We start from the raw sequence: 24,929 nt of genomic DNA on the forward strand, positions 1-24,929 counted from the left end.
ACCCGGGGATGTTTGGAGTCGAGGTGCCACCTGTAGCCGTGGCTTTAGACAGGCTGGGCTGCCCAGGGCTGGCAGTGGGTGGGAGGAATTTTGCCTCTCTGTTGAAAAGACAATCGTTCCTCGTGGTGATCCCAGCGCTCGGCGTTATCTTCCCGCGGCTCCGTAAATCCTGGGAGTCTGACAGGACCTCCCACAAGGATGGCAGCAGCTCCAGAGCCGCGGCAGTGCCGTTGCTGGTGGCTCCCTCAGAAGATGAATGGCTTTCTGAAGTTTGCCTGAGCAACAGTTCAGTGACTTCTTAGGCTCCGAAGTGCCTGAACTTGGTTCCCTTTCCTTTCATTGTTTCCCTCTGGAGGTCCCCCTTTGCAGTGGGCAGATCTTGCCAAAGCCGGGGTGGAATCTCTGCCGAAAGCCCCCCAGAAGAGCAAAGCCCCGCTTTGCTGAACTGGGAGGAACCTGGGATGACTCTTCTGGTGAGATTGGGATCTCTTTCAGCACATCCTCACTCCTTGTGCCGAGTCCTTAATCGTGCCTGGCTGGGGAGCCTGAGGAATTTGGTAGGAACATCGTGGATGCTCCGAGTCCTTTCACATTTTTACTGTTGACTTCTGTAGGGAACGAGCATCCATCAAGAGGACGAGGATTTGTCATTGTTCCCCAAAAAAGGGCAGTGGCATTGTTAAAGCCCAATGGGAACCCTTTGGAACGAGGAGCCTCCAGGGAGAAATGCAAATTTATATTGACTTTTAAGACAGACATTGCCCAGAAGTCCCTTTTAAATCAGAAGATGGAAAGATTGTTTTATCTTTGGTAACTCTTTCCAGAGGACCCACAAAGCCGAGGCCATGAGCCACAGCTTTTGGGGTGAGGAGCGGCAGTCACTTGTTTTCCGGGACGCCGTGGTGGGGCTGGGAGTTGATCCCAAGGCGTGGGCACGGGGCCCCTTTGGTCGGTAGGATTGGCCACTTGGAGTGGCAGTTGCCACCTTTTCTGGAGGGAAGAAGGGATGAAAGGAGTTTTATGTGGCTGTTGAGGAGGTTTATTGATCCCAGAGACGGTGGCTGCAGGATTGTGGGAAACCAGGCTCCCTTTATGGCAGGAGTAAATAGTGGGGGATTGCTTCATTGGTCAGCCCATGAAGGGCTGGCTTGGGGCATGGGAATGGTTTTGGTCATGGATCAGATCAAATCCCCCCTGCTGGGCCCCTTCTCCTGCTCCCAGATCTGTTCTCAATACAGACCACAGGGGTTGTTTACCAGTGTCTGTCGTGCCTTGCGTTCAGCTGCCCCGTGGGGTCCCAGAGTCCCATCAGACTCCGTCCCTGCTCGCCCCCAGGCAGGCAAACTCCGCTTCTGAAACCTCCCCGTCAGAGAGGGGAAGCAGGGACTGCTGTGTCCTCGTAAACAGGGGCAGATCTTATGGCAGGGCCTGTTGTGGTGGGACAGGGGCTGAGGGCTCGATTGAAATGAGACATAAAGAGTAAGTTTCTCCAAATGAGGGTGGTAAAACCCTGGCATGGCTGCCCAGAGAGGTGGGGGATGCCCCATCCCTGGGAATATTCCAGGCCGGGTTGGACAGGGCGTGATTTAGTGGAAGATGGCCCTGCCCGTGGCAGGGGTTGGACTAAAGGACCTTTGTAGGTCCTGCCCAGCCCAGCCCAGCCTGAGATTCTATGAAACGAGGAATTTTTCCAAATACTCTCCAACCCTTCTTCTCCAGAGCGTGCTATTCCAACATCTGCCTGGACCTTCTGGCCATGTTTAATTAGAGGTCCTGAATTCCTGGGATAACGATGCTGTTTGGCCGTTCCTCCTGGAGCTGCTGTGTGTGGGATGTGGATGAATCCCACCTCTCCTTCCTCTGGAATTCACCCACTTGTTGAGACATTTCTTTTACTCAGCATTTAGGTCTTTCCCAATTTTTATTCACCTCTCAGTCCAAAATTCCCTTGTCTCCAGGGATTCTGTCACATCCTCAGCGTGGCCTTTCCATCCCTCCCGATGGAGGCCCTGATCTTTCCTCTCCTTCCAGTGCCCTGGTGGCCTCTTTGTCTTCCTGAGCTCCAGCTCCCATTCCTGGCTGGCCCCACACCCTTCCAGGCCCTGCTGGTGGCCGATGTGTGGATTCACTTTTGCACCGCTCCACATTCCCACTTTTCCCCCTCTCCAGGTCTCTCCGTTCCCTCAGGCCAGGCCTAAGCTCAGGAGTTGCTCTTTAAGCCGGGTGTTGTTGATGCCCTCAGGAGAATTCATTGATCCCTTCCCACAGCAGCCCCTCTCGAGCACGAGGACCCTCAGTTTTCCTTCTGTTTCTCATTTCCCACTCTGGAATTTGAATTTCCTCCCCCAGTGAGGAGAGCAGCTGACTTCCCTTCCGCTCGCTGTGGTGCCGCATCCCAGGGTGGTTTTTAAACCTGGGTTTACTCCAGCTCGTGGCTCCAGGCTGGGCAGGGCAGGAGCTGCCAAGGGGCAGAAATCCTGCCTGGTGTCCCAAGGGATGCTTGGAAGAAGGTTTAGGAACAGCCTTCTGTGTCCCTTGGGAGTGGTGAGGGGACAGTGTCCTTCCACAGGCCCCTCTTCCTCTTGGGAATCATCTTCATCTTCTTGGGAATCTTCTTCTTCTTCTTCCTTGGAATCTTCTGCTTCTTCCTTGAAACCTTCTTTGGAATGTTCTTCCTTTTCCTTGGAATCTTTTCTTCTCCTTTGGAATCGTCTTTTTCTTGTTTGAAATCTTCTGTTTTGGAATCTTCTCCTTTTTCTTCTGCTGCTTCTGTTTCTTAGGAGTTTTCTTCTTTCTGATCATCTGACTTTTCCAGCTGCACACGAATTGTCCTGTGGTTTTTTCCAGGACAGGGAGTTGCAGGAGTTTTTTGGTGGGGTCTGTGTAGGATGTTGCTCCTGTCCCTCTCTGGTGTTGCTCCTCTTGGCTCACAAAAATAACGTTTGGGGATCCTCCTGCAGTGAGGGTGAGCTGCAAACCTCTCCTTAGAAAGGGCAGCTATCCACAAAATCCCCTGGGTGAAATCCTGTTTCCAAGAAGTGATTGCCTCAAGCACCAGGAAGAACCACTGGGAAGAAAAGTTTTCTTTCGTGTCTTTTGGGTGAAGGTTTTTTTGTTAAGGTTTTGAGGAAGCTCCTCTTCCCCTGACATGAAACTCTTGGGAACAGACTGGGGGGTTCCTAAAACTGGGGAAGGGATTCATGGGAATGGTAGGTATGGAATGGTTGGAGGAATTTATTGTCAGGGCTAAAGATACGCGAGAGGGAGGGAAAACCCTGGGCTGGGGAGTGCTGAGGGGAATTCTTTTAGTCTTGGGAAAAATATGGGATCCATTTAGAGGAGAAAGGACTTGTTTCTTCTCTCCCTCCCAGCCAGCAATTCCTTCCCAACATCCCAGCCCAAGCTCCCCTTTCCCACTGGGAAGCCATTCCCTGCCTCCTGGCCCTCCAGGCCTTGGCCCCAGTCCCTCTGCAGCTCTCCTGGAGCCCCTTTAGGCCCTGCAAGGGGCTCGCAGCTCTCCCTGGCTCCTTCCCTTCTCCAGGGCAACATTCCCAGCTCTCCCAGCCTGATCCAGAGCAGAGGGGCTCCACAATCCTGGAATGCTTTGGGATAGAAGGGACCTTAAATCCCATCCCATCCCATCCCATTCCCACCCCATCCATGGGCAGGGACACCTCTCACTATCCCAGGTTGCTCCAGGCCCCAGTGTCCAGCCTGGCCTTGATAAAATCCTTGAAGTCTTCCACAGAATTCCAAAAGCCCCTCTTTTCCCACTCTCCCAACATTTAGCTGGACCTTCTCTTTGCCCATCCTTGCTCCTGCTTCCCTGGAAGCTCGACAAGAACCAGAGCCTGGTTTCCAAGGTGAGCTTGGAAAATCCACATTTCCCACATCCCACAGTTTTTCCCTTAAATCCACGTATCCAAATCGCTCCCCAAAGTTTCTGCTTCAACTTCGGGAAGAAAGATCCGGCCGAGAATCCCCCTGAACGTTCCAGGGCCACTTCCTGGGGCACGATGGGGGTTTACAAAGGGGTTTTTGAAGGATGGCCGGCACAAGGAAAGACCCCAGACGTTTCCCTGCTGCTCCCTCGGCGTTCCGGGCTGAGCAGGACCTCAATTAGCGGGGCACTAACGAGGCAGTGTCTGCATCCTCCGCCGCTTGGCCGGAGCCGGAGCCTTGCACTTCATCATTCCTAACTCGTTGCAGTAGCTCCACAAAGTCCTCACAAATCTTGGGAGCTGAACAAGAAATTAGGAGCACATTTTTGGTGTTTCCTCGCAAGGCAGCTGTGCTGGGAGCTCCTTATTTTTCATTAGTGTCAGGCTGGGCAGCTCCAGGAGTTCTCAGGCTCCAGGGTTGGGACCGGGGCATCATCCACGGCTAAATTTTCCTTCATATCCCTCTGGGATTGTGGAAAACCTGGGGTTCCACTCACAAAACGGGGGAAAAGGGATTTATAAACTCTTCAGGGCAAAGCTCTTGAGGTTTCCAACCTTTTGAAGTACCCAGACGCCCATCACCTTAAACCAGGAGGGATCTGGGAACAGGGAATGGGGCTGGAATGTGGAGCTGGCCCTGAAATGAGCTCCAAGGCTTTCGGATGAAATCCTGGTTAATATTTCTTCAGTGCTTTCTCTTGAAGCATCTCCAAAGCGTTTGAAGAACATTATTAAGAGTTTGGGACATGGGAGGATCTCTCTTTTCCACTTCACTTGGAAAGGGAAGAAAAAGGCAGCTTGGAATTTATGTGGAGGATGAGGAGGTTCCAGGTCCTTGAGGAGTTTTCTGATGGTTTGCAGAAGGAAATCTCTGGGGTTGTTCTGTCAGGGGCTCTCCCAGTCACTGTGCTGGGGGAAAACAAAAGACATTTTTAGGTGGGATTCTTCCTTGCATCCATTCCTGGGAGCTCTGGGCAATTCCAGCAGTGCTGCACGTGGGTGGGGACAAGGCAGGAAGGTGTTTTTGGGGCTGCCTGAAGTTGTCTCCCTGTCTTTTTCTTCCTCAAGCGTCACCTGATTGCCTAAAATAATCCAAATTCTGCGGTTCTGAGGCGACCAGGGAACAAATATCCCTGTAAAATGCCCAGGAGTTAAGGGAACTCTTCCCTCTCCCAATAAGGAATGAAATTTAGGAGGCTGGACACAGGAATTCAGTTGATCCCAGGTTCTTGGATTCCCTTTGATCCCAGCTCTGATCCCAGCTCTGACCAAAGGCTTGGAAGTTGTTCCTGCCTTTGGGAGCTGTGGGTGGAGCTCAGCTATTGGCAGGTGGAACTTGAGTTTTCCCTTTTTGACCCTTTTTTCCCCGTTTCCTGGATCTGGTGCCATCCCTTGCCCTCCTGCCCCATCCCACGGAGTTCCTCTGTCCCTGCTGCAGGCCGGGTGGGTCCTGCGGGGAGGAGCAGTTCCCAGGAGGAACCTGGGACACCCACAATGCCCAGGTCAGCCATGAGCCGTGGGTGGAGCTGCTCCAGAGCCTCTCCTGCGGACACATCCCGGTCCCTGCAGTGAGTGGGGGTCAGCAAAGGCAGCTGGGATTTCCCTGGAGACAATTCCACTGATACTGATGGAAAACTATCGGGGTTGGTTGTGTTGGAGGCTTTGGCTGAACTTTCCCTTCATCAGTGTGTTCCCTGTGATCCAAAGGTATCCCAGGATCCTGGAATGGGTTGGGTTAAAAGGGATCTTAAACATCACCCAGTGCCACCCCATCCATGGGCAGGGACACCTCCCACTATCCCAGGTGGATCCAAGCCCCAGTGTCCAGCCTGGCCTTGGACATTGCCAGGGATCCAGGGGCAGCCCCAGCTGCTCTGGCAATTCCAGCCCAGCCCCTGCCCACCCTCCCAGCCAGCAATTCCTTCCCAACATCCCAGCCCAAGCTCCCCTTTCCCACTGGGAAGCCATTCCCTGCCTCCTGGCCCTCCAGGCCTTGGCCCCAGTCCCTCTGCAGCTCTCCTGGAGCCCCTTTAGGCCCTGCAAGGGGCTCGCAGCTCTCCCTGGCTCCTTCCCTTCTCCAGGGCAACATTCCCAGCTCTCCCAGCCTGATCCAGAGCAGAGGGGCTCCAGGCCTGGAGCAGCTCCGGGGCCTCCTCTGGGCTCTCTCCAGCAGCTCCACGTCCTTCTGCTCTTGGCCCCAGGGCTGGGGCAGCTCTGCAGGTGGGCTCTCACCTGAGGGGGCCCAGGGACACAATTCCCACCTTTCCTGCTGCCCACGCTGGGATCAGCCCAGGGCTGGGGGGGTCTGGGCTGGGCCATTCCAGCCTCATCCACAGTATCCCAGATCCTCCTCCCAGGGCTGCTCTCCATCCTTTCTCCTCCCAGCCTGGATTTGTGCTGGGATTTCCCCGACCCAGGTGCAGCTCCAGCCCTTGGCCTGGCTGGACCTCGTGGCCTTTTGCTCGCCCGCCTCCGAGGGTTTCATGTTCTGTTCCCAAACCTTTTCCCAGCTGGATTTATCTCCCCACCATTCCCTTGGACAAGGCACTGCTGGACCCTCCCTGAGCTCTTGGGGGGGCACGTTCACACCTTGTGAAAAGCAGGTGCAGCCCCATTAACTCCACATGGAGGCAAACCGGTTGAAACCCTTTGGAATTTCATCCTTCAGCTTCCCTCACCAACCCCATCCTGTGGGGAGAGCAAAATTCACTTTAAAAAAGGGATTTTTTCCTGTTTCAGCAGCAGGTGGAGTTGGTCACCTGGAAAAGGGGATGGCTCCATAAACCTGCTCCTTCCCGAGGGCTGAGCAGCGATGCCACACGTGTGGCAATCGTGGGGACTCAGGGAGGACCTCCCAGCTCCACTTTTTCCTTTTAAAAGGCCCATAAATGAAAATTGGAAAGGGCTGGAGGGGAGGTGTGAGATTTTTCCGGGCTTTTTATTTGCAGAGTTATGTTTTTTATCCTTAATAGATTTATAATACGCAGCTCCCTTTATTTGTTCCCATAAAATTAACCAGTAAATTTCCAATGGAAAAAAAAAAAAAAAGGCCCTAATGGGAGCCACCTTTGCCAAGGCTGAAACACTGCTGTGGTCGGGAAAGGTGGAGCAGGGCATTTTTCCCTCTGCCAGGTTTTCTACTGGAATGCCACATGTCGGAGGGATATAAAACTTCTACTAATGAGGACTTGGAGGAATTCTGACTTTTTAATTGCCCTTTTTTTTTTTAAGAAAAAAAAATTATTTTATTTTTTTTTTCCCGGTATGAGCTGCTGTTTATTTTGGGCTCTTAAAACCAGGATTGGTAATTTGGAAGTCTGGGAGTTGGAAACCTCGGGAAGGAGGGCTGGGAGGGGTGGGAAGGATCCGGACTGGTGGCCAGGGAAGGGCTGGAGGGGGTGGCTCTGCTGAATCTGCTGGGAATTTCAATCCTGCAAATCCTTGGCAGTGGGGTTGGGATCGTTTGGATTTTATTCTTTTAGTATTTCTGAGGTGATTTTTGGGCTGCGATTTCTTTGCGGTGTCCATAGAACAGGGACGGGCTGTTCCTGCTGGGAGCACCCCTGGTGCCTTGGGATGAAAGGTTCTGGGGAATTCAGGGCGGGCTTGGGTCTCTTGATGGTCTGTGAGGACTTTTCCAACCGTAATGGTTGTGGGATTCTGGGATCTGCCTCAATCCCGAGTTGTTGCTGGTCGGGATGCTCCTAGAATGGGTTGGGTGGGAAGGAACCTTAAATCCCATCCCACGGGCAGGGACACCTCCCGCTGCCCCTCCAGCCTGGCCTTGGACACTGCCAGGGATTCCAGGTGGGAATTGTTGGGAATCTGGGGGGGTCCTGCTGCCACAGCCAGGCCTTGTCCTGGCCAGGGAATATTGAACTGTAAAAGCCACGGAATTAGGCCTGGATTAAATCTGATCTGTGCCTGGTGCTCATCCCTCAGCCTCCATAGAGGGAGATCCAGGCTCTCTCCTGTGGAGTTTTCCTTGAGTCGAGGATGGTCCTGACCGGGCTGAGCTCAGGCAGAGCCTGGTTAAGCTGAGCCTGAGGGGTTGGATGGGGGCAGAGGCCGGGGAGGGAAAGAAAAGGAAAATCAAACTCTTCCAGGGCTTTTTTGAGGGCTGAAAATGCTCTTTGTAGTTTCCCCAGAAGCCTTTAGAGGGCAGATCACGTCCAGGGAATAACGGGTTTGGGACGTGCTTGATCTTCCTGGCAGTGAATTGGGAAGGTTGGAGCACTCAGAGCATGGAGATGACTTTTCTTAAAGCATAATTCGAATTCTGCAATAACTCGTGGTGCCTTCGAGGGTGACCGTGAAGTGAATTTACAGCAGCGAGATGAGATCGGGTTTTGATTTATCGCTGTGGACTTAAAATCTTTTTAGGCTCAGTACTAAAAATCGTGGTGCAAGTGAAATATTGGTGATGGATGCAGAGAGGAAAATCCTGGGAACATACTGTGGGAGAGGAGAATTATGTAATGTGTTGACTGAGTTCGTTTTTATGTTAAAAAAGACCACAAAAGGCGGTTTCAGTTGGGAGAGTTGGTTTTGGAGAGCACTGCTGAGTGCTGAATGTATAATTTCATTTTTCTCTGCTGTAATCTCTTCTCTAAACCCTCAAGCCTCACGCCCCAATGCTTAGAGAGGGAGAAAAATGTGTTTATCAACAGAATATTTCACATTATCAGAGGAATCTTTGTGAAGTGGAGGCAGCAAAATGAAATTGAAGCTCCTCTGTAAAGCTGGAACTTTTCGTGTTGGGATTAAATATTCCTTAAAGTCACCGAGCTGGGGGAGGCAGGGCCTGGCTAATTCTGTGATTAATTAAAACCAGCACTAACCAAATCATGTTCTGCTTTCTTCTGCTGCTCCCTGAAGCTCAGGGATCCCAGGGAAGATGATTATTCCTGAAAAAGCCATTTTGTTCTTCCCCAGCTGAGCTGCTCTTTGTGGCTCAGCCCCTTTGGCAGCCGCTTTGTGGGTTTCTCATCAAAAAAACCAGGGGGGTTATTCCCAAACAGAATGAAAAGGGCTTTGTTCCAACGAGGATTTATCCTTTTTTCTTTTTTTTTTTTTCTGAAATGATGTTTTTAAAAATCTCCTGAAGGTGGAGGTGCTGCTGCTGCCTCTGTTCCCCGGGACGAGCGGGATGCTTGGGAGTTCTTTGGATTTTAGGGTCCAGCCTTTAACTGGGATCCTTGCCCAGATTCCTCTTGAAGTATTGATGGAAGAGGGGAAAAAGGACTGACATGATCCATTGGGGTCTGTGCAGAGCATCTGGCTCTGTCCCATGCAACATCCCTGTGTCCAGACTGGACAGATGGACACTCAGGGACTGAGGGATGGGCTGGGTGGTCACTCCCAAAGAGCTGGCACAGAACCTCCAGCAGGGCAAGGGCTGGAGCTGCACCTGGGTCGGGGCAATCCCGGCACAAATCCAGGCTGGGAGGAGAAAGGATGGAGAGCAGCCCTGGGAGAGGGGTTTGGGATGTTGTGGATGAGGCTGGAATGGCCCAGCCCAGAATCCCCCCCAGCCCTGGGCTGATCCCAGCGTGGGCAGCAGGAAAGGTGGGAATTGTGTCCCTGGGCCCCCTCAGGTGAGAGCCCACCTGCAGAGCTGCCCCAGCCCTGGGGCCAAGAGCAGAAGGACGTGGAGCTGCTGGAGAGAGCCCAGAGGAGGCCCCGGAGCTGCTCCAGGGCTGGAGCCCCTCTGCTCTGGAGGCAGCTGGGAGAGCTGGGAATGTTGCCCTGGAGAAGGGAAGGAGCCAGGGAGAGCTGCGAGCCCCTTGCAGGGCCTAAAGGGGCTCCAGGAGAGCTGCAGAGGGACTGGGGCCAAGGCATGGAGGGCCAGGAGGCAGGGAATGGCTTCCCAGTGGGAAAGGGGAGCTTGGGCTGGGATGTTGGGAAGGAATTGCTGGCTGGGAGGGTGGGCAGGGGCTGGGCTGGAATTGCCAGAGCAGCTGGGGCTGCCCCTGGATCCCTGGGAATGTCCAAGGCCAGGCTGGACACTGGGGCTTGGATCCAACTGGGATGCTGGGAGATGTCCGTGCCCATGAATGGGATGGCACTGGGTGATCTTTCAGGTCCCTTCCCACCCAAACCATTCCATGAGGATTTAACTTTGGTCCATGGCTCCGAAGCCCACGGCACTTCAGGGGAGCACCCGTGGCCAATCCATGGAAAAACATTCCTCTGCCATGGCAAACTGGATGAAAGGGAATTCAGGAATTAGTCCAGCAGGTTCTTCCCAGGTGTGACGAACATTCCCAATCCCACCTCTCTCCCTCAGTTACTGAAGGTGTTCCCAGATCTCCAGCCATGGAACGTGTCCCGTTAGGATCCTGTTATCCCAGATCACTGTGGCAATGGTTGAGGATATTCCGGCTGGAGGTTTGGGAGGTGAGTTAGATCCAAAGGATCTCTGCAGCTCTTCCCAGATCTCCTTACAAACACTTGCAGGCTGTCCTGTGGAAAAGCCAGAATCCTGTTTTGTCCAGGATTAACCACACTGGGCTTCATCCTGGGATTTGCTGAGTCCCTGTGTGCTCTGGGAGAATCAGGACCATCTCAGGGAGCTGCTCTGGCCATGGCCAGTCCCTCGGAATTCTTCAAAATCCCAGCCCAGGCTGGTAAATGGAAACAAAAGCAGGATCCTGAAAGGAGCCTTATCTCCAAGTGCCTGAGGAGCCCAGGGACGGCTGTGGAACAGCACGTTGGGAGCTCCCACAGGCAGTGGGATCCAAGGATTCCATCCAAGGCCAGGCCAGGGGTAACTCCCTGGGTAGCTCTGTGAGGCTCAGCACGGCCGAGGAAAAGCAGTGGAGCATCCCTGAGCAATAATCCCTGTCTGCCCTGCTGGCTGAGGGAGCAGCTCCTGGAAAACAGGGATAACAGGCAGGCTGTTCCTTAGGAAACCAGCAGCTGCCAGGGGCTGCTGGGAAGGGAAAATGGGAGCAAAACCTTTGGGAAGTGTTGGAGTCCGGCTGTTCAAAGCTCGTGGCTGGAGTGAGGGCCCTGTGTGGTGTCAGAGCAGGGCCAGTTCCGAGCTGAAGCTGCAATCCTGAGCACACCCCGGTTGTTTTTCCAGAATTCCCCCTGCATCAAACCCCGGAAAGCCGCCCAGTCCCTCACACCTTCCCCCTTCAGTGAGATCCAATCCATGGCTGCTTTCACCCTGAATATGCAGAGGGGGGAGGGTCCCACCTTCCCTGGGTGAGGACAGAGGTGGGGACAGCACCTGGAGAGTCCCCAGGAGGGTTTGAGGAGAGGCAAGGGCTGCTGGAGCTGGGAATATTCCTGTGCTGGGAGAGATCCTGGGAGCTGGAATCTCGCCGAGGGCCTTGGGGTTGAGGAGGAGCTTTCCTGGTGCTCTGGGCTCGCTCCAGGCCCCAGAGCTGCACTCGGGGAGCCCAAGGGAGGGCAGAGAGAGGCTCGGACCAGCCTGGGGTAGTGGAGGGTGTCCCTGCCTGTGGAAGGGCTGGAATGGGATGAGCTTTTCCAACCCAAACCTCTCTGTGATTCCATGAACTGCCCAGTTTTGTAATTATGATTCTCTGATAGTGTCCTTAAATCAAAGCCTGAATCTGTCCCTTTAGTCCTCTCCTCTCCTCTCCTCTCCTCTCCTCTCCTCTCCTCTCCTCTCCTCTCCTCTCCTCTCCTCTCCTCTCCTCTCCTCTCCTCTCCTCTCCTCTCCTCTCCTCTCCTCTCCTCTCCTCTCCTCTCCTCTCCTCTCCTCTCCTCTCCTCTCCTCTCCTCTCCTCTCCTCTCCTCTCCTCTCCTCTCCTCTCCTCTCCTCTCCTCTCCTCTCCTCTCCTCTCCTCTCCTCTCCTCTCCTCTCCTCTCCTCTCCTCTCCTCTCCTCTCCTCTCCTCTCCTCTCCTCTCCTCTCCTCTCCTCTCCTCTCCTCTCCTCTCCTCTCCTCTCCTCTCCTCTCCTCTCCTCTCCTCTCCTCTCCTCTCCTCTCCTCTCCTCTCCTCTCCTCTCCTCTCCTCTCCTCTCCTCTCCTCTCCTCTCCTCTCCTCTCCTCTCCTCTCCTCTCCTCTCCTCTCCTCTTTCCTTCTGGTTTTTTTTCCTGAGGAAACAAAGGATTTCTCCTTTTTAACAGTTTCACTGGAAAAAAAACCGAACCAACCCAATCCCTGTTGCCCGTGTCATGCCTTGCTTGTCAGGGAGCGTGTTGGAACAAGGCCTGGCTTGGAAAACAATCCCAATTCCCCAGGAGAGCTCCCGAAGCCGGGCCCTGCACGCTTGGGTGCTCCTGAGTCATCCCGGGCCGGGCTGGGTGAGCCTGGGACCCTCTCGCCTGTGCCCAGCTTTGGTTGGGATTCCTCTGCTGCTCCCTCTCTTACTCAGGGCTTCGGCTGGGTCCCAGTGCCGAGTGAGGAGAGGTGGAAGCAGCGTGTGGGAGTTGCCACACGGGAGCTTTGAGTCACCATTGTGTCTCACCGGGCCAGGGGAGCCTCTCCGGCGCTGTGCGGACAGGCGGAGTTAAACCAGCCCGGCGTCAGGGCAGCTCCCAGCGTGGGGGATTTCACCCAGGGGTGCTCCCAGCTGGAAAAGGAATTTTAAATCCTTGGGAGAAGCGAATCAAAGAATCTCCATGCAGTTGCTTGGTTGTAAACCATTTATCTCGCCGAGAGCTTGGGCTGATGGAGCAGAGCCCCGAGCTGCAGGGTTGTCAGGCCAAGGCCTTTCATGTGTTTGAAATTCCCTGTGGAACATCCCTCCCCCTCCTCCTCCTCCTCCTCCTCCTCCTCCTCCTCCTCCTCCTCCTCCTCCTCCCCCTCCTCCTCCTCCCCCTCCTCCTCCTCCTCCTCCTCCTCCTCCTCCTCCTCATCCCGCTGCTGCTTTCGGTCCCCTGAGCTCATTCTCGGCTCCTCCGCCGCGTGTAAATGTGATAAATAAACTTTGTAATCGCACAACTGAGCTCCCTTTGAAGCTGCCCACAGATCTGGATCCCGCAGAAGTGTAAATCAACACTTTGTCCATAAAGGGCTTCTTAAAAAGTGGCTTTTTTTGTGCAGCTGACCCGAGGGCTGTGGTTGCCCAAGGCTTTTTATCAATCCTCGTGTGATAAACTTCTCCTTACGGATCCTTGGAAGGGAGAGTCGGGATCGTTCCCTTCTCCAAGTGCTGGGCTGAGCGGCCCAGCCCCAAAACCAGCTGAGGTTTAATGGGTTTGGTATAAAAAGCTGAATTAACCCAGTTCCTGAATGAACTGCAAGGATGTAAATGTGGCTGAGCTCATCCCGTGGGTTGGGAGAAGGAGCAGGAGTAGGGCATGAGGATAAATCATGGGGTGAGAGCAGAGCAAAGGGGGAATTGCATTTTCCTCATCACTCAATGCCAAATACTTGGATTTGAGGAAAATTGATATTCAGGGATTTCAGCTCATGAGGTGGATTTTAGCACTGGATGGGCCGAGGTGGAAGAGACATTTTAGGGGATGAGGAGTGGGGGGGTCGAGGCCGAGTCTGTGCAGGGCGCTGGGGGAGAACAAACCCGTTCAGTGCTGCACTTCCAAACCGCTTTTACTTAATGACCTGGAATGGAGTTAAAAAAAACCCCTCCCATTGTTGGGCCTCGTTTCCTGAGCCGAGGGAGAACTTTGTCAGCCAAACCTCCAACAAATTGTCTGCTCTGATAACGAGTTAGCACCGGGAACGGGAGAGGCCGAGCCCCTCCTCGTCCCCACAGCGCCGGCTCCGCGGGCAAACTCAAAGCAGGAGCCGTGGCCGTGTGTTGAGTTTACACCTTGCAATAATAATCCCTGCTTTTATCTGATCCGAGGGGGATTTTATAACTCTGGAATGGCTCTTTGGCAGGGCTCCAGCCCTACTGTCATTTTTTATTAACATTCTTTTTCTCCTCTCCCTGTAGCCAGTCTGCTTTGCTGCTTTATTTTATTTTATTTTTTTTTCCCCCCCGCCTCTTTTCTTCCCTGAGATTGTTTAAGGAATATGTATCCCATTCCTGGGGGAATCGGGAAATGATATTTGAAAATTCGGTGTCTCAGCCCATTAGAGAGGTCTGTAAAACCATCACAGCAGGAGCTAATCAAAACCACCAAAGCCAACCACAGCCGACTTCGCTCCCTTTAAATCATCAGCCCCTTCTCCCCGGGCCTTATCTCGTGTCTCATCAGGATAAACCTAATTAGGTTCTGCTCACGAGTAAATATTGGTGGGTGGAGGTGAGGGGAGGTGAGACTGGAGCGTCTGCAAACGGGAGCAGAAAACAGGGTGAAGTTACAAAAATAAAAATACTGGGGTTTTAAAGGAGCTCGTTGCTCCTGGAGGTGGGGAAACAACTGTCCTTAGGGGGGCTCTGAGGCTGAGCCTGGGGGAGCCCCTGGCCTGCTCTGGGAATGAGCCCATGGCCTTGGGAATGACTCTGGCATTGGGAATGACTCCGTGGCTCTGGGAATGAGCCCATGGCATTGGGAGTGACTCCGTGGCTCTGGGAATGATCCCATGGGATTGGGAATGACTCTGTGGTGCTGGGAATGATCCCATGGCATTGGGAATGATTCCGTGTCATTGGGAATGACTCCGTGGTGCTGGGAATGATCCCATGGCATTGGGAATGACTCTGGCATTGGGAATGACTCTGGCATTGGGAATCATCCTGTGGCATTGGGAATGACTCTGTGGTGCTGGGAATGATCCCATGGGATTGGGAATGACTCTGGCATTGGGAATGACTCTGTGGCTCTGGGAGTGATCCCATGGGATTGGGAATGACTCTGTGGTGCTGGGAATGATCTCATGGCATTGGGAATGACTCTGGCATTGGGAATGACTCCGTGGCTCTGGGAATGAGCCCATGGCATTGGGAATCATCCCGTGGCATTGGGAATGACTCTGTGGTGCTGGGAATGATCTCATGGCATTGGGAATGACTCTGGCATTGGGAATGACTCTGTGGCTCTGGGAATGAGCCCATGGCATTGGGAATCATCCCGTGGCATTGGGAATGACTCTGTGGCTCTGAGAATGATCCCATGGCACTGGGAATGACTCTGGCATTGGGAATGAGCCCATGGCATTGGGAATGACTCTGGCATTGGGAATGAGCCCATGGCATTGGGAATGATCCCGTGGCATTGGGAATGACTCCGTGGCTCTGAGAATGATCCCATGGCATTGGGAATGACTCTGGCATTGGGAATGACTCCATGGTGCTGGGAGTTATTCCGTGGCATTGGGAATGACTCCATGGCTCTGGGAATGATCCCATGGGATTGGGAATGACTCTGTGGTGCTGGGAGTGATCCCATGACATTGGGGATGATTCCGTGGCATTGGGAATGACTCCATGGTGTTGGGAATGATTCCATGGCTCTGGGAATGACTCCATGGTGCTGGGAACGATCCCATGGGATTGGGAATGACTCCATGGCGTTGGGAATGACTCCGTGGTGCTGGGAATGACTCCATGGCGTTGGGGTGCAGGTTTGGGGCTGGGGTCACTCGATCTCGAGGGGTTGAGTTGCTTTGAAAATCTCAACTATGGAAAATTCAGCTACGGAAAATTCAACTCCAGCTTGGTTGGGTTGGGTCAGTTGGGTTGTGATGGGTGGGGAAGGTGGAGTTGCCGTTCCCAGGTTTGTGGGAGTTTTTTCAGGATGGATCCTGGAATGCTGAGGAAAGTCCTTCCTGTTGAGGACTTTGAATCCCAGGATAGTTTGGGTTGGAAGGGACCTTAAAGCTCATCCAGTGCCACCCCTGCCATGAGCAGGGGCACCTCCCACTGTCCCAGGTCTCCTAAAAGTCTCCAGGGCTGTCTGATGACAACCTCGGTCCCCAAACACGGGTCCCTGCCCTGGGCCTGGCCCTGGAGGCAGAAAGGTGCCTTTGCTTGTCCTACCAGCCAGTCTGGAGCGGGAATTCCTGTCAGGCACTGGGAATGCTGCTCTGATGGAGTGCTGGGGGTGCTCCTGGTCTCGCAGGCTGCTGTGGAGGAGGGCAGCGGCTGTGCTTGGAGGGAACTTGACCTCCACGAACCCAACGCTTGGTGTTTTCCTCCTGAGCACAACATCAGCTGTGAACGGGCCTCGGCTGTCCTGCCTCCCTTCGTGTTCCCGTGGGGCAGAGCAAGCCAGGATTGATGGTCCTGGGTACCAGAGGCAATTTCACAGGATAACCCCAAACTGGCCTCGCTTTCATGCAATCCACACCAAAAGCTGAGGGGATTTTGGGTTGGATTTGCCATCCCCCGAGGGCTTTGGGCCCCCCGCAGCCCCGGCTCCTCCGAGGGCGCCCCGGGTGTCACCCGGCCTTTGATGTGGGGCCTCTTCCCCGGGCTCCTGCAGCCCCTCTGTGGGGAACAGAACCCCCAAATCCCCCAGTGCTGCTCTGCAGGTCGGGTTTGATCCTTCCTGTGCCACAGCAAATCCATGGAAGGGTTGTTCCGCTTCACCCCCAGCCCAGGAAAGTGCTGGGAATGACCTGGGGCTGGGAGTGGGGAGTTCCTTAGGATAATCCCAAATTTCTCCCGAGCTGCTTCCTCTGGGCCTCCCCCCAGCTCTGCCTTTCCCTCGAGGTGAAACCGAAACCTCGGCGGCTTCACAACGTTGAAGAAAATTCGATATTTCTCACTTCTAGGTCACCTCAGTCCAGATCGTTTCCTGCCGGGAGCGGGGGGTTGGGAATGGCCTCCTGGAGATGGAAAAGCCATTCCCGTTCCTTCTGGCGTGCGCAGGGCCTGGTTCCAGGATCGCTCCTTCATTCCGGGCTCGGGGCGCTCCCGCTGCGGTCGAAATGTGCCCATTGTAGGCTGGGATTTGGCTCCGGTGTTCCCAGAAAGGGAAGGGAACAAACATCCACAGATCTACTGTGGGGCCATTGGGTTTTCTTTAATGTAGAAATCCCTGGAAAATCTTGTCTAATTTTGAACTGCCCCCACAAAAAATCCTGAAGGGTGAAGATTCCTCAAGGTCCAAATTGCTCCTGGGGGGCCGGAAACCTTTTGTGCATCAGAACATCCTCTGGCTGCTTTTTAGGATATCTGGGAGTTGGGACATGCAATTTTTCCCTTTTTTTTTAATCCAGAGGGTGGGCAGGCCCTGGCACAGGGTACCCAGAGCAGCTGGGGCTGCCCCTGGATCCCTGGCAGTGCCCAAGGCCAGGCTGGACACTGGGGCTTGGAGCAGCCTGGGACAGTGGGAGCTGTCCCTGTGGGTGGAATGGGATGAGCTTTAAGGTCCCTTCCGACCCAACCCATTCCGGGATTCTGTGATTTTCCCAGAAAGTCCTTGGGCTTTAATCCAGGTCAAACTTGAGAAATCAGTTTATTTGCATTGAAAGTGCAAAATCAAAGCGTGGGGGGTGAATTCCATGGGGGACTCCTTGTCCTGGAGCGATGCCGGAGAGCCAGCTTTCCGTGATTTCTAAATAACTGGAGTTTTTTAGGTCTTATCAATATTTGGTTTGGATCTTATCAATATTGACCCCTGGTCACGTCCTGCTGCGCTCCCACAGCAGAGCTGGGCCTGAAGGAAGATTAATCCCTCTTGGAAAAGAGAGGTGGGACCAAGGCCGGGGATCGTCAGAGAGCACTTCCATGGATCCTTGGTGACACCAATTCCACGTGCAGCCTGAAATCCCGAGTGTTTCATGCTGAGGGCTGGGCAGAGGAGTCCGGGGCTGGCAGCAGCATCCTCCAGCTCGTTATCCCAGATTTCCCTCTCCCATGGCCGCTCCGGGCCCGCTCCGCCCTGGTTAATGGTCCGTTTCCAGCTCAGTGCTTGATCCAAAACTTGGCGTTTTCCCACTCTTTGATTCTCCCCTCTCCAGAAGAAGAAGGATTACATGAACTGGAAGGTTTAATGAGTGCACTGGGCTTGCTTTTGGGGGAATTTCCAGTGGATTCAGGGTTATAACTTCATTACGCCTCGGTTGGGAAACTCATGGCAGCGCTGGGCGGGTCTGAGGGTGGGACGGAGCCCCGACCCTTTGTTGTGTCCTCTTCTGAAGGACCAAGCGCTCCCGCCCCTTTTTGAAGTCCTAATTCCCTTTATGGGATGTCGCAAGGCCTTTCTATAGAGTGGTGCCTCTGAAGTCCGACGTTCCCGCTGCCAAAAACGCCCCTTTTTCCCCCAATGGCTTCGGGTCCTGACGTTGGGAGCAAAACTCTGTCCTGGGCAGTGTCCACCCAGACCTTTCCCTTTGGGGCCCTGTTGCAAAAATTCCCATTGTTGGGATTCATCCCTAAAGAGATCTCTTTAAAGGGATGGGCTGGGAGTCCCCTGGCTCGGCTGGGAGGAGCACTCGGAGTAAATGAGCTCCAGGGCTGCTCCTGCTTTCCAACCACTAGAGGTCAAGGTTGTGCTGTGGGATAGCGCATCCCAATCCGAGCATTCGCCACCTCCAGGGGCAGCTTTGCACGTGGAATTCTGTTCCCGATTACCGTGCTCCTTAATGAACTCGGAGCTGACCGTGTGTGCTCGGGGTGAGGAGCACTTGGGGGTGGATTTGCCAAGGAACGGGATGTCCATGCCGTGCTTGGATTTTCATATTCTTCGGATGTAGGAATTACTCCGGTGCTCGGTCCCCGGAGGGGTTTTGCATCCCAAGGAGGGGTTCCAAAGGGACTTGGAGGCTGGCAAAAGTAAAAAGCTGCTCCTGAATTGTTTTTTTTGGGGGGGGGATATTAAAACTTCCAAGCGTTGAAATAATCCGGGAGGTTTGCACATGGATAAAGCTTTGTGCTCTCTGCAGCTCAGGTAGCGCTAATTAATAATTAGTAATAAATAATTAGTGATTTGTAATAGTGATTACGAATGTTTTCATTCTCCTTCGGTGTCACTGGCAGCTGGATCTACAGCAGGATTTATGGTTTTCCTGCTGCCTTCTAAATCCAGGCTGTCGCATTCCCATGGGGAAGGGGATGGTCCCCTTTTGCCACCTCATGGAATCACAGAATTCCAGACTGTCCAGGAGCTACCTGGGCTTGTGGAAGGTGTCCCTGCCCATGGAAGGAGAGGATCCACAAGGTCCCTTCCGTGGCTCCATGATTCCCACACACCTTTCTTCTGATAGATAAAAAAGCCACAGCAAAATACGGGAGGAATCCTCCAAATCTGTGGCTAAATCCCTATAAATTCCAGGTTTTCCGAGTGTTTGTTCTCCAGTTGCACCAGCGCACCAACCCATGTGTCCAGCACCGCCGCATCCATGCGATTGGCCTTTTTTCCCTGGTTTTGGCTGGGATTTGGCCCTGGAGACCCCCCCTGTGTCCGTGCTGTTCCCATTCCTCGTCCTTCGGTTTGATCGACTCCTGAAAAATTGGGGCTAAACCACTTTTCCTGTCGGTTGCTGTGCTCCAGAGCAAAGGAAAACCAGGGAATTTTCACAGCAGGGCACAGGCAGCGACCTCCACTGCCAGCCAGCCCCAGAATCCCTGGAACAGCTCCACGTGTTCCCAGTGCCTGTTCCTTGAGTACCTTTTACAGCTCGTTCCGCACATCAACAACGCGCAATTAAACCCTCCTGGGCTCCCACAAAAATGCTTTCAGGGACCTCTGGGGTCCAGATGTGGAATGTTTTGTGCTGCCACGGCTGGAAAGGAGGAACAAATCCAGCGGTTCAGGAGGTCCCTGAGTGCAGCCTGTGACAGTCACCACATGGCCCACGGCAGCGCTGCCGCAGCTGGGCCGTAAATGGATCAATGTGGCAGCGCGGGGGCCGGGCCGTCGTGATTCGGAAAGAGTCAGGAGCGTGTTTGGATTGTTGCATAATCCCTGGCCTGCTCTGCAAATGGATCTTGGGATATCTGGGGTGGGGGAAAGGCGACGTGTCGGAATTCCGCGGGGCGCGTCCGGCCTCCTTCGTCCCCTTTCGCGAGGGGCTGCGCCTCGTGCCTGAAAACCAAATTAAATCCTAGGTGAAATCTGCTTTTTCCTAGGCACAGCAGCAGAGGAACCTGGACAACATCGTGTCCCAGCAGCCCAGGATTAGCGGGGGGAAGAAATCCAAGAAGGAATTCAGCGCCAGCTCCGAGCTGGAGGTGAAGAACACCAGCCCCATGTCAGAGCAGGACTCGGGGATCCTGGATGTGGAGGATGAGGACGAGGAGGAAGAGGTAACTGTGCAACGCCAAACCGGTGACACTGGGCAGTGTGGGGTGAATCTGGTGCCTCAAGGGGTTTGCTCCTCGCTCCTGGGGCCCTGCTGGGAGTCCTGAAGGTGCAGGAGAGGCTGGAGAATGTGGGGTGTGCCTTAAAATCTGGTTATTTTGGGTTTTTATCCCTATTCCCATTGCCAGACTCAGCAGAGAGGCCAAGGATTGAGAACTGCCCATGGCAGTCAGTCCCAGCACCTTGGTGCTGGTGGAGAACACCCATCCCTCATGGAAAAGTTGCTCCATAGTCCACGAGATCCTTGGCCTTTTCCTTTGTCCACGTTTGTCTTCGGACCAAGGATGGTGTCAGGACGGGAGTTTGGAATTTTGAATTCCTTCATGTGCTCCCTCCTTTCCTTCCCTGTCTGCTGCTGCTTCCTGGGACCTGGACGTCGGTTTTGGGAACCACAAACCACAACCTGGGCATGGTGTTGGGTTTTCCTTCCTCCCAGGGCTGGGATAACTAGGATTTGGGATGTTTACCATGGAATAGAGCCCTGTGCCTCAGGAAAGGCAGCTTGGAGAGGCAGAGCTGCAGTGCAGGACACAGGGGTTGAGCTTTTGGGTGTGCCCATCATTCCTTGGGATGCAGCCGTGTCCTGGACCTTTTGGGAAGTTGTGTCTGCCCCCCTGGATGCTTTTTGTCTTTTGTTGAAGCCTCTCATGTCAGGAAAAAGATATTTTCAGCCGGTCCCTGGGCTGGGGGGTGTTTGTCACCCTGACCGTGACAGCCCCTGAGCAGCCAGGGAAGGATCCAGGACAGGTTTGAAATGTAAACACGGGGTTTTTAGGGTGGTTCTGTGCTGCTGTTCCGCCTTTTTCCCTGCAAATCCATTCCCTCCTTTCCACGGCTGCTGTGCACCCAAAGCTCAGTCAGGTCACAACTTCCTCCACAGGGATGGAATTGTAGGGTCAGCCCAGAGCCCCTGGCTGCTCTGGAACCCTCTGGGTGGGCTCTTCATTCCTGCATCACCGTGGAGTGAGTGATGCTCCAGGCCTGGAGCCCCTCTGCTCTGGATCAGGCAGCCTGGGAGAGCTGGGAATGTTGCCCTGGAGAAGGGAAGGAGCCAGGGAGAGCTGCGAGCCCCTTGCAGGGCCTAAAGGGGCTCCAGGAGAGCTGCAGAGGGACTGGGGCCAAGGGCTGGAGGGCCAGGAGGCAGGGAATGGCTTCCCAGTGGGAAAGGGGAGCTTGGGCTGGGATGTTGGGAAGGAATTGCTGGCTGGGAGGGTGGGGAGGGGCTGGGCTGGAATTGCCAGAGCAGCTGGGGCTGCCCCTGGATCCCTGGGAATGCCCAAGGCCAGGCTGGACACTGGGGCTTGGAGCAGCCTGGGACAGTGGGAGGTGTCCCTGCCCATGGAATGGGGGTGGGATGGTCCTTAAGATCCCTCCCAACCCAACCCATTCCATGGTTCCATGGTTCTGGCCCATCTCAGGCGGGTGAATCCCATCCCTGGGTGTGGTGGCACGCTGCTGACCTCACAGGAGGGGTGACCCTGCAGCTGGGGCTGTCCCCATCCCTGTCCCTGTCCCAGGGTGGGCAGTGGCCGCTGTCCGTGGTGATGAAGAGCAGTGGGGGCGGGGCACTGGCCACAGGACCCCCAGGTCCACCTGGCCAGGACCACGGAGGAGCCCCCAGGGAGGAGCCCCCACGGCCCCTTCTCCCAGCAGCGCCTCAGGGAAACGAGAGCGATTTGTTCCTGATGGGCTTTGAGTTCCCTGTGTTCCATCCTCGTAGAATCCTGGAATATCCTCAATGGAAAGGGACCCTCAGGATCATGGATCCAACCCCTGGCCCTGCCCAGACCCCCCAACAACCCCACCCTGGGCATCCCTGGCAGCGCTGTCCAAACGCTCCTGGAGCTCCGGCAGCCTCGGGGCCGTGCCCATTCCCTGGGGAGCCTGGGCAGTGCCCAGCACCCTCTGGGGGAAGAACCTTCCCTGATATCCAAACTGACCCTGCCCTGGCCCAGCTCCAGCCCTTCCCTGGGTGCTGTCCCTGGGCACAGAGAGAATCCTGCTGGGCCTTTTTTTTTTTTTTTTTTTTGAGTGAAAATTATTTATTTATTAGATCAAAAAAAATCTCTCGGGTCAAAATGGAGCCATTGCAGTTTTGGGCTCCTCGTGACAAGAGAGACGCTGAGGGGCTGGAGCTGTCCAGGGAAGGGAATGGAGCTGGGAAGGGGCTGGAGAATTCCTGAGGGAGCTGGGAAAGGTCTGGAGAATTCCTGAGGGAGCTGGAAAGGGGCTCAGGCTGGAGCAAAGGAGGCTCAGGGGGGACCTTGTGGCTCTGCACAAGTCCCTGACAGGAGGGGGCAGCCGGGGGGGTCGGGCTGTGCTGGCAGGGAACAGGGACAGGAGGAGAGGGAACGGCCTCAGGCTGGGCCAGGCCCTCCCACCCTCCCAGCCAGCAATTCCTTCCCAACATCCCAGCCCAAGCTCCCCTTTCCCACTGGGAAGCCATTCCCTGCCTCCTGGCCCTCCATGCCTTGGCCCCAGTCCCTCTGCAGCTCTCCTGGAGCCCCTTTAGGCCCTGCAAGGGGCTCGCAGCTCTCCCTGGCTCCTTCCCTTCTCCAGGGCAACATTCCCAGCTCTCCCAGCCTGCCTCCAGCCCTGGGAGCAGCTCTGTGATGTCTCCTGGGTTTGATCCAGCAGCTCCAGATCCTTTTCCTGCGGATCCAGAGCTGGACTGGTTCAGAGCTGTCGCTGCTGGCTGCAGTGGAGTTTTAGGGACGATTCCTGGGATGTTTGTGTCACCTGCAGTCCCCCCCAGCCTGTGCCCTCCCCTGGAGCGGAGCCTCCGTGGGTTCTGTGTCCCATCCCATGTCCCTCTACCCGAGCTCATCCATGGATTGCAAACAGTGGGACTCTGGGATGGTTCCCAAATCCCTGGATTTGTGTTCTCTGGAATTCCTGGTGTTCCTGTCTGGACGGTTTCACCCTCACTGAGGGGCAGAACCTGTGCTCGTGTCCCATATTCACACCAAACCCCACCGAGGATCCGAGATCCAAACCCTTGTATCCCAAATTATCCAAACCCAGAGCAAAGCATCCCGAAACTCTGAGCAAGCCTCGTGCTGGTGGCAGCCAGGGCTGCACATTTCCATGGAAAACTCGGCTTCCAGGGGTTAAACGTGCTGCAGGAATTGTTTAACCCCACTTGCAGGAGGGGTTTCGGTGTTTCCAGAGCCCTGCCCCGCTCCCAGCTCCGGAACGTGCCTGCTGCAGGATTTGGGAACGAGACTGGGGAGGCTGATGTTGCGTGAACTGGGAAGTTTTGGGACAAGATGAATAAATCCTTTGTTCTGCAAATCAAAGGGCATAAAAAGCCGAGGTTGGGCTGAAGGGGGGTGGCAGGGGAGCCATCAGTCCCGGCCTGGGGCAGCCCGAGCTGCCGTGGCATCGGCACGTCCCCAAACCCAGGGATTTACGGATTGTGGGGAGCACTGGCAGCGCTGCTCTGGCTCAGGGAGTGCAGGCACTTCTTCAGTGCTGAGCCTGAGTTTTTGGGTGCGTCTGAATATTGAAATATCAGAGAAATACCTGAACTTGGGAATGTTGGACAGGTTCATTGTGCAGTGTGTTAATCCAGCCAGAGAGGGAATTTCATGGAATCATGGAATGGGTTGGGATGGAAGAGACCTTAAAAATCACCCACTTCACCCCCATTCCATGGGCAGGGACACCTCCCACTATCCCAGGTGGATCCAAGCCCCAGTGTCCAGCCTGGCCTTGGGCATTCCCAGGGATCCAGGGGCAGCCCCAGCTGCTCTGGCAATTCCAGCCCAGCCCCTCGCCACCCTCCCAGCCAGCAATTCCTTCCCAACATCCCAGCCCAAGCTCCCCTTTCCCACTGGGAAGCCATTCCCTGCCTCCTGGCCCTCCATGCCTTGGCCCCAGTCCCTCTGCAGCTCTCCTGGAGCCCCTTTAGGCCCTGCAAGGGGCTCGCAGCTCTCCCTGGCTCCTTCCCTTCTCCAGGGGAACATTCCCAGCTCTCCCAGCCTGATCCAGAGCAGAGGGGCTCCAGGCCTGGAGCAGCTCCGGGGTCTCCTCTGGGCTCTCTCCAGCAGCTCCACGTCCTTCTGCTGGATGCAATTCCATGTATTCCAAGCCCTATATTGGAAATTCTGGGAAGATTTGGAATAAAAGAATTAACATCTCTTCTACAAAGCCATGTGTGCAGAAGAGCTGATCTGTTTTTTTCTTGAAATCCCTTATAAAGTAATATTTACCACATTATAAAATCATATTTAGTATATTATAAAATAATATTTTTACAGTTTATACATTTATTGATATAATTTTTATATTCCTTTTTATCCCCTGCATAAAACCCCAGCACAGCTTTGGGGTTTTGTCTTTATTTGCAACCAACTTTGCTGTGGGAAGGACTCGACCTTCCCTGCCTGGTCCTGCTGTTCCTGGGTCAGGAATTCTGCAGCTCTTGCTGGACATGGGAGCTGTGCAGAGTGGCCCAGCCGATTTTTCCCGAGCCTGTGTGTGGGCTTGGAAGTTTCTCCAGAAAATCAGAGCCTGAAATTGTTGCTTTGAACAAATTTCTCTGGGGGGAGTCAAACTCTTTTTGGCAAAAGCCTGATTTTTTCAATCTTTATCAGAACAATTTCTCTGTGGAGCCCGTTCAAGTTGGAGTCCCGAATCCAAGCGGAGCAAAACCGTTTGATCGTGGGTTGAAATTCCCTGGAAAACGTTCCCTGCTTTGATGGGGGTGTGGAGGGATGACAGATCCCTCCTCCCTAAAAAACCCCGGCGTGGGCTGGGGGCCGGCCCCTCGTGGGTGGTGGTCACTGGGCAGGGCTGGGCAGGAGCTGCCCACGCTCCCCTGGCTGCTCCAGGGATATCCAAGGGTGT

At 54.5% G+C, this 24,929-nt stretch overlaps 1 protein-coding gene across 9 annotated transcripts in view; it reads left to right on the forward strand.

Moving 5' to 3' along the window:
* The window catches only part of EXOC6B (exocyst complex component 6B), a 272,126-nt gene that overhangs the window by 96,526 nt on the left and 150,671 nt on the right, over window positions 1-24,929 (forward strand). For all 9 annotated transcript variants that reach the window (XM_032108405.1, XM_032108407.1, XM_032108406.1 and 6 more), the window contains one exon: window positions 19,847-20,023. In XM_032108405.1, the coding sequence (XP_031964296.1) occupies window positions 19,847-20,023 (177 nt within the window). The remainder of the gene's footprint in view (window positions 1-19,846; window positions 20,024-24,929) is intronic.

This window comes from Corvus moneduloides, chromosome 5 (assembly GCF_009650955.1).
Source record: "Corvus moneduloides isolate bCorMon1 chromosome 5, bCorMon1.pri, whole genome shotgun sequence".
In the NCBI taxonomy this organism is placed as follows: Eukaryota; Metazoa; Chordata; class Aves; order Passeriformes; family Corvidae; genus Corvus; species Corvus moneduloides.